Raw genomic sequence first — 15,164 nt, forward strand, 5'->3', positions numbered from 1 at the left:
AAATATCGTACTCCGTTTAATACAATACGGTTAATTTAATGTCTTGACTTTGACTAGAACCACCAACCTCCAGATTCAGAGTCTACCGTGCTTACCACTACACCACTGAGCTTGGTGTTTTAAGGATTTAAGGTATTACAAATTATCTTAATCTGATATGCTGAATCATGTGTGGTAAATTGGTCAATCTCGACCCAGGGATGTTCAGTTTGGTCTGCGTCTCTTGGTCTGATGGAAATATTCTGACTTTTTCGTTTAGGTCGATAGGTACTACCATATAGTTATATGACATCTACTTGAAGTGAAGTTTTCATAATAAATAATTATTTAGGTAATTGCTGATCATTAGAATCACGAGTTTTGAAATTTTTGTCAATATTCAAACCGGTTTGCTGAGAATTTAGTGGGAACATCATCGTCACATCATATGAGATCTTTGAGAATACTGGCAATTCCTAATCCTGATTCTTTGCTAGATTCTTCTATGTATAGAAAATTATTTTGTTTATAAGGAATTTCTTGAGAAACAATCGTTTAAAGTTAAAGCCTACAAGTTTTGGCAGTACAGAAATCATAGATGAGAAATTAAGAATGGACAATCCCATCAGTAACAGTTATCAATCATTAGCCCACAATAATCATACAAATCCGATCTTCTACAAAAGAATGTAGGAAGAATGCAAAAGTAACAAGAGAACACGGTTCGGACAGAAGAATAACACAAAGTTACATGACGCAAAGTAATTAAATCATCATACATCTGACAACGACAACTTTACCTATGTCAATCTGCCAAACACGAAACACGACTGCCCCCAAGGCACAAAGCAGTGCCCAGGCAATTCCATTATGTCAATTGACAGAGAGAGTGAGAAAGCAAAGTCCAGTTGGGATTTAATTTTACTTTTCATTCTTTTATTAATTTGGACCAAGATTACGTCGAGTTGTATTGTGCATTCTGCCTTGTAATGTTTTCTGGTGTTTCGGAACGACTTTTTTCTTCTTTTTATTTATAATCCCAATCTTCTAATCTTCCTGTCTATTTTTTGATGAACTCCTTTCCTATCCTCTCCATTACATATTCGTTTGGCTCTTTGTTATAATTGTTCGTTTCCTGCCGTGTATCGTTTCAATTACACCTACTAGTATAATTTCAGCCATTCGTACTGCTCTGAGTGCGGATTGTTCGTTGTTTGTCCGATGGGTAAACTCGAAGAATTCTACACACTATAAATAATTAGTAATTCGTGTTATAATTGTTCGTTTCCTGCCGTGTATCGTTTCAATTACACCTACTAGTATAATTTCAGCAATTCGTACTGCTCTGAGTGCGGATTGTTCGTTGTTTGTCCGATGGGTAAACTCGAAGAATTCTACACACTATAAATAATTAGTAATTCTATATTACTCATAATTGTGCTTTCACTTTGAGGAACACACATTTTATTTGCAAGGTTATGATGTACGAATAGGTATAGTGTGTTTCGTAATAAAACAAATATATATTTTTTGGTTCTAGCATTAGGTGGGTGCTGCTGTGAATTTAGTCTTGTTGGTAAGATTAAGGTAACAAAATTGGTATTCCTTGATTGAATTTATCTACATACCTAGAAATAAACTCGAAAATACGTATAGTAAATACCTATAACCGGAATACCTTTTTTTCTCCTCAGACACGCTATTTTACTATTTGGACCAATGCTTCATATTTAACTATGCCTCCTCACATGAATCTGTTTTCAAACAATGAAACCTCCATGTGAAGAAATTACAGATTACAATCTTATCCAGGCTCAAGTTTCATCTTGACCAGATTTTGTAATCCTGTCGAGATATTACAAAGAAAGTAATTGCCATTACGTAGGTAGACTTGTTATGAGGTCTTCCTGTCTTCAAATAATAAAGAACATCACCTCTGACTTTGGAGCTTTCGTACATGGATAAAGCAGGAACTAGAATCCCACGCACTAACTTGGGTTTTGGATCTGAATTGGCACCGAGTTTGCAGAAAGTGAAACGAATGGGTTAGTATTGGTAGTATCAGAAATGATTCTTTCGCGTTCCAAATTGCGAAGAGGGACACAGAATTTAAGGATACAAAACGTAAAACCCAAGTTATGTACACAGTATTTTCGTCAGTATTCATGTTTCAACTGACAGAGGTGAAATGGTAAAAATCTCTTAATTATTAGACGGATAATAAGAAAGCTTACAGAAAACAATAATGCCAAAACATACAATAAATTACGTATGTAACAAGGTGAAGGGATTCTAAAAATTACCTTTCATAACCTAAAGGACAAACCTATTCATAACTCCGAAATAAAAAGAAATACCCTAGGTATATTATCTAATTTGAAATAGTAATAAGGCGAGTAGGTACCTAATACATACTTACGTTAGGTAGTTTCATGAAGAAAAACAATGCCCATATCCATATTACTGAATAAGATCGGACATCTAAAGAACAACTAAATGTAGTACTACTATTGAACGAATGTAGATGCCTAACCAGATAAAATAACAATAAAATAAAATCTAGGTATATCTACCAAACAATTAAATAACATAATATGAATGTACAGAATCCATGTGAGCACTCTAGGACATGTTGAAGACAAAAGGAAAGAAATTGAAAGACACATCATAATTATAATTGTAATTGAGGAACTAATGCAATTATTTCATCCAATGGTCAAATGAATGAGAAAGACACATCATAATTATAATTGTAATTGAGGAACTAATGCAATTATTTCATCCAATGGTCAAATGAATGAAAAAGACACATCATAGGTAATTATAATTGTAATTGAGGAACTAATGCAATTATTTCATCCAATGGTCAAATGAATGAATGTCGTAATTTGAAACTTTTGTTTGATATGTGTAAGATAGATACTCGCAGATATCTATCTACGTAATGACCCATTGGAGAACTTTTACTTTCAACTTCTTGGGACATCGCTTGTTCCATTTCAGATCCAAATTTGAGATTGTTTATCTACGTAATGACCCATTGGAGAACTTTTACTTTCAACTTCTTGGGACATCGCTTGTTCCATTTCAGATCCAAATTTGAGATTGTTTCAGATTCTATAGAAAGAACGACTGACGAAGTAGCCTCTGGCATCGTTTTGACACGAAAAATAAAAAATCCCACATCTGCAAAGGCTTGAACAAAGCATAAAGCAGACTATAGGAGACGAAGCTAGAGAGTTCATTTCAACCTTAAAACCAACAAGACCACATTGGAATAGGTAGATCACCTAGAGCTAAGGGTAAAACATAGTTTAAAACAAAAGTAAAGGACCATCAAAGGACTTACCCGTGAAAAGGCTGACGAGTCCAGAGTACTGGAGGACCTTAAGGAAATGGCTGAATCGTCCGTCCCTATCTGACTGCAAGGTTTGCAAGAGATCTCCCACTGGCAGAGGGAACATGACTCTGTCTACGGCATGGGCTATGCCTTGAGGTATGGCTATGTCCTTCTTGTCATCCACTATCTTTGCACCGTTCACCGTTAGGACCTGGAAGTATTGGGAAGAAGGTGCAAGTTTAATCCCAGAGAAGGAATATCATGCAATCTATTTGAAAATTTGACTACAATTTGCAAACAGCCCTAAAGAATGGGTTAAGCTTCTGCGAATCTAGGTAGTGCTACAACTGGCTACATATCACAAGCAAACATGAGCATGAGATACCAACAAGGGCCGCATCCTACAGATAAACGTTATCAACATGACTTAAATGCAAAATTCCCTACATAGCTCTAAAGCTAAAGATCATGGTGGTAATGTATGTTAAGCTTCTGCGAATCTAGGTAGTTCTACAACTGGCTCCATATCACAAGCAAACATGAGCATGAGATACCAACAAGGGACGCATCCTACAGATAAACGTTGCCGTGTCCATTTTTGTTTAGTACTATAGCACTCTCTCACTTAATGATTAAGTACTAACCTGGACGTCATTCCACTCGATATCCTGCACTGTGTATGTGTTCACAAATCTAGGTAGTTCTACAACTGGCTCCATATCACAAGCAAACATGAGCATGAGATACCAACAAGGGACGCATCCTACAGATAAACGTTATCAACATGACTTAAATGCAAAATTCCCTACATAGCTCTAAAGCTAAAGATCATGGTGGTAATGTATCAGACATCAATCTCACCTATGTTAAGGCGCGGTCTCTTCTTCTCTTGTGTGCCGTGTCCATTTTTGTTTAGTACTATTGCACTGTCTCACCTAATGATTAAGTACTAACCTGGACGTCATTCCACTCGATATCCTGCACTGTGTATGTGTTCACCCTCAGCTGTGTCCCGGCAGCGCGGTCTCTTCTTCTCTTGTGTGCCGTGTCCATTTTTATTTAGTACTATAGCACTCTCTCACTTAATGATTAAGTACTAACCTGGACGTCATTCCACTCGATATCCTGCACTGTGTATGTGTTCACCCTCAGCTGTGTCCCGGCCAGACTAACCCCGGTCATCTCGTCCTGGAGAGAATCCAACTTGAAAGCGCCAGGAATCACGTGATGCAGGAGCAGCTGAAAATGACGAGCACCAAAATGGAACTATGTATTTGTGATATCCAAAGGCAAGACACGGCGCGAAAGACAAGCTTAAACCGTATGGACTGCCAAATTAGGAGATGGAATCGTATAATTCCAACAGACCATCAATTTATCGGCTCATCACCCCAACAGCACATAGATATCCAAAGGCAAGACACGGCGCGAAAGACAAGCTTAAACCGTATGGACTGCCAAATTAGGAGATGGAATGGTATAATTCCAACAGACCATCAATTTATCGGCTCATCACCCCAACAGCACATGACATTATCGGTAAGGTAGACACACAGACTGAACTCTGCAACCCACCATCAAATACGTAGACTTGACTAAACTATTAATGGTCTTAATTTTTATGTTAGTCTTTCTAATCTTATTTGATAATCGTGAAAAAGAACGAGGGTTGCGGGACTATTTGAGATTTTTCAACAGTTTAACCACAATATTAAATTAATTTGATCCATTAGAAGTTAGAATTCAATAACTTATTAAGGTGCATCCAAACGTATCGATCGACGAGACGAATCTATGTTATCAAGGCAGTGTGGACGGTTCAGTCGACATCGACCGACTAAGTGTGCATACACCTTTACATGTTCAGGTGAAATAAGGTAGGAATTTTCACTTACACCACTCAATAGTCGGGGGTTTTCCTTGAACTTTTCCTCAGCTTTGTCCGGTCCACCTAGTTGCACGAGCAGAGCTTTGAAGGCCTTGTCCGTGGGAACAAATATCGTGTACGGGCCTGCGGATTAGGAGATAAATATACAGATAAATAGAATCTTATTTGATAATCGTGAAAAAGAACGAGGGTTGCGGGACTATTTTAGAGATTTTTCAACAGTTTAACCACAATATTTGATCCATTAGAAGTTAGAAGTCGGTAACTTATTAAGGTGCGTCCAAACGTATCGATCGACGAGACGAATCTATTTTATCAAGGCAGTGTGGACGGTTCAGTCGACATCGATCGACCAAGTGTGCATACATACACCTTTACATGTTCAGGTGAAATAAGGTAGGAATTTCACTTACACCACTCAATAGTCGGGGGTTTTCCTTGAACTTTTCCTCAGCTTTGTCCGGTCCACCTAGTTGTACGAGCAGAGCTTTGAAGGCCTTGTCCGTGGGAACAAATATCGTGTACGGGCCTGCGGATTAGGAGATAAATATACAGATAAATAGAACTAACCCAATTGGTATCGGTCCCTTCAGCATCTAGAATCTAGACCAACAACTAAATGTCATTTTGGTTAAGGAAGGGAATTTTCCACGGAATTTCAGGGCAATTATTTCCACTGTATTTGTCATGGGAAAATTTCGCACTTAATCTAAATGGATTTACTTTATACAGTTATACATTTTTCTGGACTTTACAAAATCTTTCAGTCTATAAATAGAAAAATAGACTAAACATAGTAGACAGTTTACAGAACTGTATCTTGAAGATACTATCTTCACTCGGAGTTCTAAAAAACACATAACACGGGCGTTTTATTGGGGTCATAGGCCACCGAGAATCCAACAGGGACCAAAAACTCCATAATACCTATGTTATCAAAATAAACTTTCATTAGGTATGTTTTCCCAATTATTTTTATTTCCCCCCCCCCCCCCTTCACCGTAGTTAAGTTACTGCTAGATAAACTAACAATAATTTGTAATAGGTACCTACATGAGTATTGTGAAATTTCGACTTTTTTCTGGGTATGAACATTTGTGCTCAGTTCGATTTTGACTTTTGTGGAGTTCAGTCGTGGTTCGTGGTTTCAGTTTAAGTTCAGTGTTCTTTAAAAACAAACGATTGTGCTGTGCTTTTTCCTCGTGTTTGTGAAAAACAGAAGTTAATCCAATCTACGAATCTACACGTCAGTTTAATTTATGGTAAGTTCATGTTTTGTTTGCTCAGCTCAGTTCGATTTTGACTTTTGTGGAGTTCAGTCGTGGTTTCAGTGTAAGTTCAGTGTTCTTTAAAAACAAATCATTGTGCTGTGCTTTTTCCTCGTGTTTGTGAAAAACAGAAGTTAATCCAATCTACGAATCTACACGTCAGTTTAATTTATGGTAAGTTCAGTCAAGTCTAAATTTTTTACTCCAACTTTTTACTTTCTTCCATGTAACAAGTGATAAAGTAACATATATTATTTGAATAACAAGTAAATTCATGAGTGCCCTGCTATTCATTGACTTAAATACAAATACCTACATTACCTATGTACGTTCAACGTTTGTAAAGCATTGAATGAAGAATGAAGCACGTGGTAACCTCGAACCCCGTACTTCACGCTACAAGGAGTGGAGGGGAGAGCGAGAGTCGTGAGCATGCTGCCATGCGGCCAATGAAAATACTTCTCTTCTACTTGATATACGTACTTTTTTGCCAGCTCTCTCAACTGCCTCGGTAGCGCAGTAGGCAGCGCGTAAGTCTCATAATCTTAAGGTCGTGAGTTCGATCCTCACCCGGGGCAATTGAAATACTTCTCTTCTACTTGATATACGTACTTTTTTGCCCGCTCTCTCAACTGCCTCGGTAGCGCAGTAGGCAGCGCGTAAGTCTCATAATCTTAAGGTCGTGAGTTCGATCCTCACCCGGGGCAATTTTTTGTCAATGTCTAATGTAATTTCCTTCTAATGGTGTATTTACTATTTAATTTTTTAATGAACTTCAATAATTTTATTTTTACTACAGTGAAAATTTATTTCACTGTTTTTGTTTGTTTTGCTTTCTATTTATTCATCTAATGGTGGGTGTATTTACTATTTTTAATTTTTTAATGAACTTCAATAATTTTATTTTTACTACAGTGAAAATTTATTTCACTGTTTTTGTTTGTTTTGCTTTCTATTTATTACCTACATTAGTTATTTTATTTTTATTTTAGTTTTTCCTACTTGCATGCTAACTTTCGATCGGTTCTCCTTGACAACCGAGAATTATGACTTACCGGTTTCATTCAGGATCTGATCAAGTCCAGACTGTCTCAAAAACTTGGCCATCGCAAAGAGTCCGTTCTTCTTGAGCACATTGTTGAGTGATTCTTGCTGATTTGACGAGGCAGGCGTGGTAGAGTAAGCACCAGCAACGTCTTCATCTGAGCTCACAGTGTGGTGGGAACTCTGGCCGTCAAAATCTTCATTCTCGTCGGGGTATTTGCTATATCTGTTGACCGGGGAAGATGCTGATGATTTGGGTGACGGAGTCTTCTTGAACCAGTTGCTACCATAGGTGTTGGACCGAGTGGATTTGATGGTGTCCTCTGAGTCGTCAAAGTTGAGTGTGTTAGGGGAGGTATTAATGAGTCGTATCCTAGTGGCTGGAGTGTGAGGGGACTCGGTGTGATCGGAGAATACATCCGGTGAAGGGACAGTAGGTAAGAACGGCGTGAAGGAAGCTGTAGGTCGCGTGAGAAGGGTGGTGGAGATGGAAGGAGTTCTGTAAGTTGTGGACCGAGGTGTGGTGTAGGTTGTGCTCTGTGAGTAATAGGGGCTGGACGGACCCTTGTAAGGCAGGTCAGCCTCGTCGAAAGGCAGCTTGTTCTCGTTGATGCTCGCAGAAGTTCCATCTAGAAGACAAGAAATAAGTGGAAGAAATGAGCTCTAGAACGATATTTTTGTTGGGGTAAAAGTTTACTTCTGAAATTCTGAATGCATTCTCACTTCTCCAATATGTTCTTTATGATAACGGACTTTTGCAAGACACTTCGATTGACAGATAAACAGTGATTTAAGAATTTGAACTATGTACCTAGTTACCTATTTTACCTATTACTAGTCCATATTTTCCCATTTTATACTCAATCGAGGTTAATTAAAGCTTTTGAACAGGCCATGTTCTGCTTTTATTTAGAAGTTCAACACTCAAGAGACACTTTGGTATGTGGTACGTACGGAGGTTACCTAATTAAAGCTTTTGAACAGGCCATGTTCTGCTTTTATTTAGAAGTTCAACACTCAAGAGACACTTTGGTATGTGGTACGTACATGTGTGGGGTAAAAGTTTACTTCTGAAATTCTGAATGCATTCTCACTTCTCCAATAATTATGTTCTTTATGATAACGGACTTTTGCAAGACACTTCGATTGACAGATAAACAGTGATTTAAGAATTTGAACTATGTACCTAGTTACCTATGTTACCTATTACTAGTCATATTTTCCCATTTTATACTCAATTGAGGTTAATTAAAGCTTTTGAACAGGCCATGTTCTGCTTTTATTTAGAAGTTCAACACTCAAGAGACACTTTGGTATGTGGTACGTACATGTGTATTTCAAAGATTATTTCTTGAAACAGTATATACCAGTAGATAGGCATCTATTGCGATTTTGACCATTTATGAACATAGGTAGGTACCTACTTGGTTTGCTAAGTGCTAAATTGAGTTGGGATTTCAGTTGTTTTGTCATTCAACTCAAAACTGAAATCTGGTATGAAACCTAATGACAGAGACAGATTTAATTACCTACATGAGTTCACAATACATCATTTATTTTATTATGTTCTTGTTATTGGCTTGCTTAGTTGTTCCTCACTTTTACTTTACCGTCAGACCCAGTAGATAGGCATCTATTGCGATTTTGACCATTTATGAACATACCTACTTGGTTTGCTAAGTGCTAAATTGAGTTGGGATTTCAGTTGTTTTGTCATTCAACTCAAAACTGAAATCTGGTATGAAACCTAATGACAGAGACAGATTTAATTACATGAGTTCACAATACATCATTTATTTTATTATGTTCTTGTTATTGGCTTGCTTAGTTGTTCCTCACTTTTACTTTACCGTCAGACTTCAGGCATTATTTATTGGAGCAGGTGAAGTGATTTCAAATCGGTTTTTTTTTCGTATCAAAATAATATGTGATTCAATTTAATATGAAACTTTCATAGAAATTGTTAAATTTATTGCCTCTGTACTTAGCTTCTAGCTCCGAGATGGCATTTATAGCACTTTGTAATAGAATCTAACTAGCGGGCTATACCCAAGGATATTATTATCGCTCAGGCTATGGTAGAAATATTGAAAAGTAATGCCTACATAATACCTATATAGTATCCACCTCAAAGCTATTAAAAGCCAGAACATTGCATGTCAACTAGAGGTGCCTTTCTACCTTTCTCCTACATTATAGATCATTCGCTTTTTTTTAATCAAAATAATATGTGATTCAATTTAATATGAAACTTTCATTGATTGTTAAATTTATTGCCTCTGTACTTACCTTCTAGCTCCGAGATGGCATTTATAGCACTTTGTAATAGAATCTAACTAGCGGGCTATACCTAAGGATATTATTACCACTCAGGCTATGGTAGAAATATTGAAAAGTAATGCCTACATAATACATAGTATCCACCTCAAAGCTATTAAAAGCCAGAACATTGCATGTCAACTAGAGGTGCCTTTCTACCTTTCTCCTACATTATAGATCATGTGATGCCTGTGGCTGAAATCTTATAACATAATATAGTCATTGATCTACAAAATAAACATGGACTACTGTTAAATTTACAAACCTCTTATATTATTATTGAATACATCATGCATGATTGGTCAGAATAAAGCGATAAATAAGGAACTATGTTACCTGTGGGGTTAGATGAAGATATACTTGGTGTCGAATACTGGAAGTACTTGTTCTTACTGGAACCATAGTAATTAGATTCTCCTGCTGATGCGGTGGTAGGAACAAAGTTGCTCTCATAGTTATCTGGTTCGTTGTTGTTCTTCTTGTTGGGAGTTGGAACAAAGAATGAAGGAGGCTGATCTTGAACTTCATCCTTAGTGGACAGAACAAAGTCGTTATAATAATCCTTCGTCACATCATTGTACAGCGTTTTCAAATCTTCCGGAGAGGGTGATTCTATAGGTGTTGGGATGAAGTGACTCTTGGATTTGGTTGAGAAATCGAAAGCCGGTGATGAAGACGATTGAGCGAAGGATGGTGGAGGTGTCGCATAAGTAGGCTTGGGTGAAGAGTATGTTTTGTATTCTACGTATGTAGGTTTCACCGTGGGTTTGGTCGATGTTTGGTAGTTACTATTTACACGTACCTACATATTTTACACCCATTACCTCTGAAGCAAACCGAGACATCATTAAAATACATAATAGTTGATTTGGACGAAATATGCGAAACTGAGATCTCAATACGAGTATTTATTACTATTTACACGTACCTACATATTTTACACTCATTACCTCTGAAGCAAACCAAGACATCATTAAAATACATAATAGTTGATTTGTAGTATGTAAATTAGGTACATACCTAGTTGATTTATGTCAAACATGTCTAATGGTCAACAAAATCGGAAGCAAGAGCCTATTCCTGAACAGTAGGGAGTCGAATATTTTGTTTTTATAGTGTCTCAAATTTGGATTGCTAAGGGCTTTATTTATCACTCAAGTTTATGAAAGCGATGAAAGCCTTTTTTGGAAACTAAAAGATCCTCGTATCTTCTAGGCAGTTGCACTATGCTGCAATGCTGCAAACGTATTAATTAAATAATTAATGTCACTATTACCTATCTATCATGCACTTTTTACTTCAAGTTTCAAGTAAAGTCGATCTCTTCTCGCCATAAGAAATTGAATCAGCCTAAGGTTCTAATAAAGTTACAGCAAACTTAGCTAAAATAAAAGCTGGCACTACGCCAAAAGAAGAGCGGTTACGTTAGTAGCAAGTGTAGCAACACCAGAGAAGCCTCTGTTATACGTAATGCAGTCTTCTAAAAGATTTCTTAATAAGGGCCCAAGACCACCAATATAATTAGAACTGACCTAAGCTCCCGCGGGAAAATACAGTCATCTAAATCAGCACCTGAAGTTAGATAACAGTGTCAGTAGTAACTCATAAATTTGATAATTTGGTCCTACCTACCAAAAAAAAGTTAACTAATAATATTGCAGCATCCGTTACATGATGAGTCTTCTTATCTGTCTGTCTACAATCTACGAATCTACATCATATATCATAACCGGTTTGTTGTCAAACACAAATTAAACGACCTACGATAATGATTTGAATCATTCCGTAAAACTGAAAAAGTGACTCTTGGATTTGGTTGAGAAATCGAAAGTCGGTGATGAAGACGATTGAGCGAAGGATGGTGTAGGTGTCGCATAAGTAGGCTTGGGTGAAGAGTATGTTTTGTATTCTACGTATGTAGGTTTCACCGTGGGTTTGGTCGATGTTTGGTAGGATGTACTTGAGCTTGGTTGGTATTTGGGTTTATTTGATGGATTAGATTGCGGTAGTTTTAATTCACCATCCTTTATTTTCTTCAAAATAGAATCAACATCAGGAGAATTTTGACCACTTTGCTCGTTATTACTCTTGACATCTTGAACCTTTACGCTTCCATCAGGCTGCTCCTCGAGGATAACAAACGTTACCTTCTTTTGATTTGGTAAATTTGAAGGCAGTAAGGATTTTTCTATTTCCAGATTGGTGCCATCTTGTGTTGTTTTCAGAATCTCGTATCTGGCACCAGATGGAATGTTCTTGGTGACTTCTTCTAAAAATTTCGAGGGTGGTTTTATCGTTGTTGTAGTTGTCGTAGTGGTGGTTGTTGTTGGTTGCCTAATGACAATTGTTTTTATCTGTTTTGATCCTTCCACTTTATCTTCTGATGGAACGGATATTGTGTTTCCGTCATCAAAAGTTAATGAAGGCAGCGCTGACAAATTTCCAGGATTGAAAGTAAAGCTGTTTGGTGGAAAGCTTTCTCCTTGGTCATTCAAAGACAAAAGTTGTTGTCTTATTTGTTTTTCCAGTAGAGTAGTGTCTAACTCCACGTCAGAGTCTTTGATGATTTCTATTTTCGAGTTCTTCGTTGGTTGTGTTTTCTGTCCTTGTGTTGGTTTCTGGAAATACGTGACAACTTTTGGACTGGATGTTGTAGATATTTCATTTCCTCTTAGCTCATAATTTTCATAACCCTTTGGTGTTGACGCCGACAACTCAATGTGTCCCAAAGACGTTTTCGTATTACTTTGTTGGGTTTGATATTTCAAAAGCGATGAATCAAATGTGCTTTCAAATGGTTTCACGGACGATGGCGATGGAGAGAATTCAGGAATGCTTTGTATTTTTGATGGATGTTTACTAGAAAAGTACTGGGAGGATATAGTTTTAACTGCATCATCTGCCGAGAATGTGTCTCTTACTGGTGGTATGAAAGTATTAGGTGTGGTTTGAGCTGTTTGAAATGTGTTAATGTTTGGCGATGGATATACATTGCCAAATGTCTGATAGTTGTTAGATTGGTGTAGCTGTTGATAATTGTTGTTATTATTACTTGATGATAGTGGAATATTCTGGTTCTGATTATTGAAATTATTTTGATAATTAGTTGTTCCTACAGAAGTCGGAAACTGGTTATTGTGTTGAGGATGAGCACTTGTGCTTCCATAAACTATATTGCCAGTGTGAGAATTTTGATTGATGGGTCCTGGAGATGAATTAATTGGGATATTATTCTGGAAACTTTGTCCATTTGAATGGAAATGAGACCCTCCTGTGTTTGAACCATAGTTTGTATTGAAAGCATTTCCTTGTTGTGGGAAATTGTTATTCTTTTGGAAGTTATTATTTGTTGTGGGATATGGATTGTAGTTTTGGGAGCCTTCAGGTTTTATTGCATACTTATTATAGTCTCTTATGTTTTGCTGATCCTGAGCTGGTAGGGGAACATAATTTTGATTGTCTGGTTGTTTCAGGAATGGTGAAACGTATGAGGAGTCTCTGAATTGGTCTCGTAAGTTGGAGGTTTTCTGTGTTGATTTTGGTGGGGGAGGTGGTGGTGTCAAGGTGGGATAGTTTGAAAGAATTGAGTTACTAGAAATTGGAAAAATTGATCCGAAATCGGGTTTGGGTGGAGTTAGATCGCTATTCAATTTTGGAAATCCATGTAGTGATCTTTCTTTTTGTCTCTGGACAAAGGTTTCATCCCCAGAGTTTGGAAATTGAAACCTCTGAACACTCTGCTGAATGTCATCGAAGATCTGTGTCTGCTGATTTGGGGATAATGCTCGTTGCTGATCGAAGAAATTCCTTGTTAGCTGATCTGCGACAGCATTGTACTGTAACAAAGAGAATGAATAGTTGACAATTAGCATTTGGGCGAGGGTTTATCATTCACTGGATATAAAAGGTTATAAGTTGTAGTTAGTTTAAAATTCAATAAAAGTTTTTTTACAGAGCATGGGTAGTTAAGTTACTGCTAGATAAACTAACAATAATTTGTAATAGGTACCTACATGATTATTGTGAAATTTCGACTTTTTTCTGGGTATGAACATTTGTCCTACAAGTTCTGGGAGAGGCCAGGTCAAATTCCGTACACTTACATCATACTTACCATTTAGTTTACAGGATTTTTTGCGCAATTTCAGAATGCTTTCACATGATAGTATCCAGCATTATGATGAGAGTTTTTTGAATAATTTTGACATTAGTGCGCTCTGTAGTAGATACATTTACCATTATTAGATTGTTCAATTCCCGCCTGGTCTCGCATACAAAAGAGAATAGAGGATCCTAGATCAGGATCGCAGACAGGCAAGACGTTGGAGTTGGGTAAGATCAATATCTACCTACATATATCTACATTTCAGAACATAATCAACTCGTGTCAAGTTTCAGTTGTTATTAGCAAATATTCTAAATTTAGGTTGATTCCTTTCGTCTGTAATCTGTATCCCACTTTTCGCATATCTTGCCTTCATACCTCTGCTACACTTTTCCTACACTCCAATCCCTCTGTCGGGCCTGACAAATCTGTTGAATATAATGAACACAATAATGACGTGTCAACTGAAAGAAATACAAAGCTCTTACACGAGAAACGTGCAGCAGTTGAAATGAAATCTGGAAAGAGGCGAACCCACCGAAAATCTCAAGAAGTAAAGCCTAATGGTTCACAAGGTTTAGGTAATGACAAAAACAACTAGAGCTCGAGAAATGGAGATGTTCAAGAAATGTAGGCAAAGATGTAGATAAGAAGGAACAATTTGGGTGTTGTAATTCAGACATCCAGGGACTCCAGGGGAACAAGACCCAGAGAGATTACCTGGATGTAATTTTCAGAATGTTTGACGGAGTTCACGTAATTTTCAGGATCAATGACAAAAACAACTAGAGCTCTAGAAATGGAGATGTTCAAGAAATGTAGGCAAAGATGTAGATAAGAAGGAACAATTTGGGTGTTGTAATTCAGACGTCCAGGGACTCCAGGGGAACAAGACCCAGAGAGATTACCTGGATGTAATTTTCAGAATGTTTGACGGAGTTCACGTAATTTTCAGGATAATCTTCTACTCTATCCTTGTTTTACAATGTTCGGTTATCAATTATTCATATTTTATAATTATCTTCTTGGTTAGTTTATTTACATAACATTAAAATAAACCCATGTTATTTTAATAGGAAGGAACTTAACTGACATGTAACTATCTATCCTTGTTTTACAATGTTCGGTTATCAGTTATTCATATTTCATAATTATCTTCTTGGTTAGTTTATTTACATAACATTAAAATAAACCCATGTTATTTTAATAGGAAGGAACTTA

At 37.1% G+C, this 15,164-nt stretch overlaps 1 protein-coding gene and 2 non-coding genes across 3 annotated transcripts; 2 read left to right on the plus strand and 1 right to left on the minus strand.

The window, feature by feature from the left end:
- Positions 1-3,004: 3,004 nt before the first annotated feature.
- On the minus strand, positions 3,005-13,674 carry LOC103514075 (flocculation protein FLO11; the record flags this gene model as incomplete). Its single annotated transcript, XM_026827123.1, has 7 exons — positions 3,005-3,165; positions 3,329-3,530; positions 4,421-4,558; positions 5,215-5,330; positions 7,531-8,148; positions 10,175-10,614; positions 11,783-13,674. Coding segments are annotated over 7 exons (3,567 nt in total), but the record flags the coding sequence as incomplete, so codon positions are not given.
- On the plus strand, positions 6,981-7,053 carry Trnam-cau. Its single transcript has one exon. It is a non-coding gene; the product is annotated as a tRNA-Met (tRNA).
- On the plus strand, positions 7,110-7,182 carry Trnam-cau. The gene has a single exon. It is a non-coding gene; the product is annotated as a tRNA-Met (tRNA).
- Positions 13,675-15,164: the final 1,490 nt, after the last annotated feature.

The sequence above is a fragment of the Diaphorina citri genome, unplaced genomic scaffold (genome assembly GCF_000475195.1).
Source record: "Diaphorina citri unplaced genomic scaffold, Diaci psyllid genome assembly version 1.1 scaffold1078, whole genome shotgun sequence".
NCBI classification, from domain to species: domain Eukaryota; kingdom Metazoa; phylum Arthropoda; class Insecta; order Hemiptera; family Psyllidae; genus Diaphorina; species Diaphorina citri.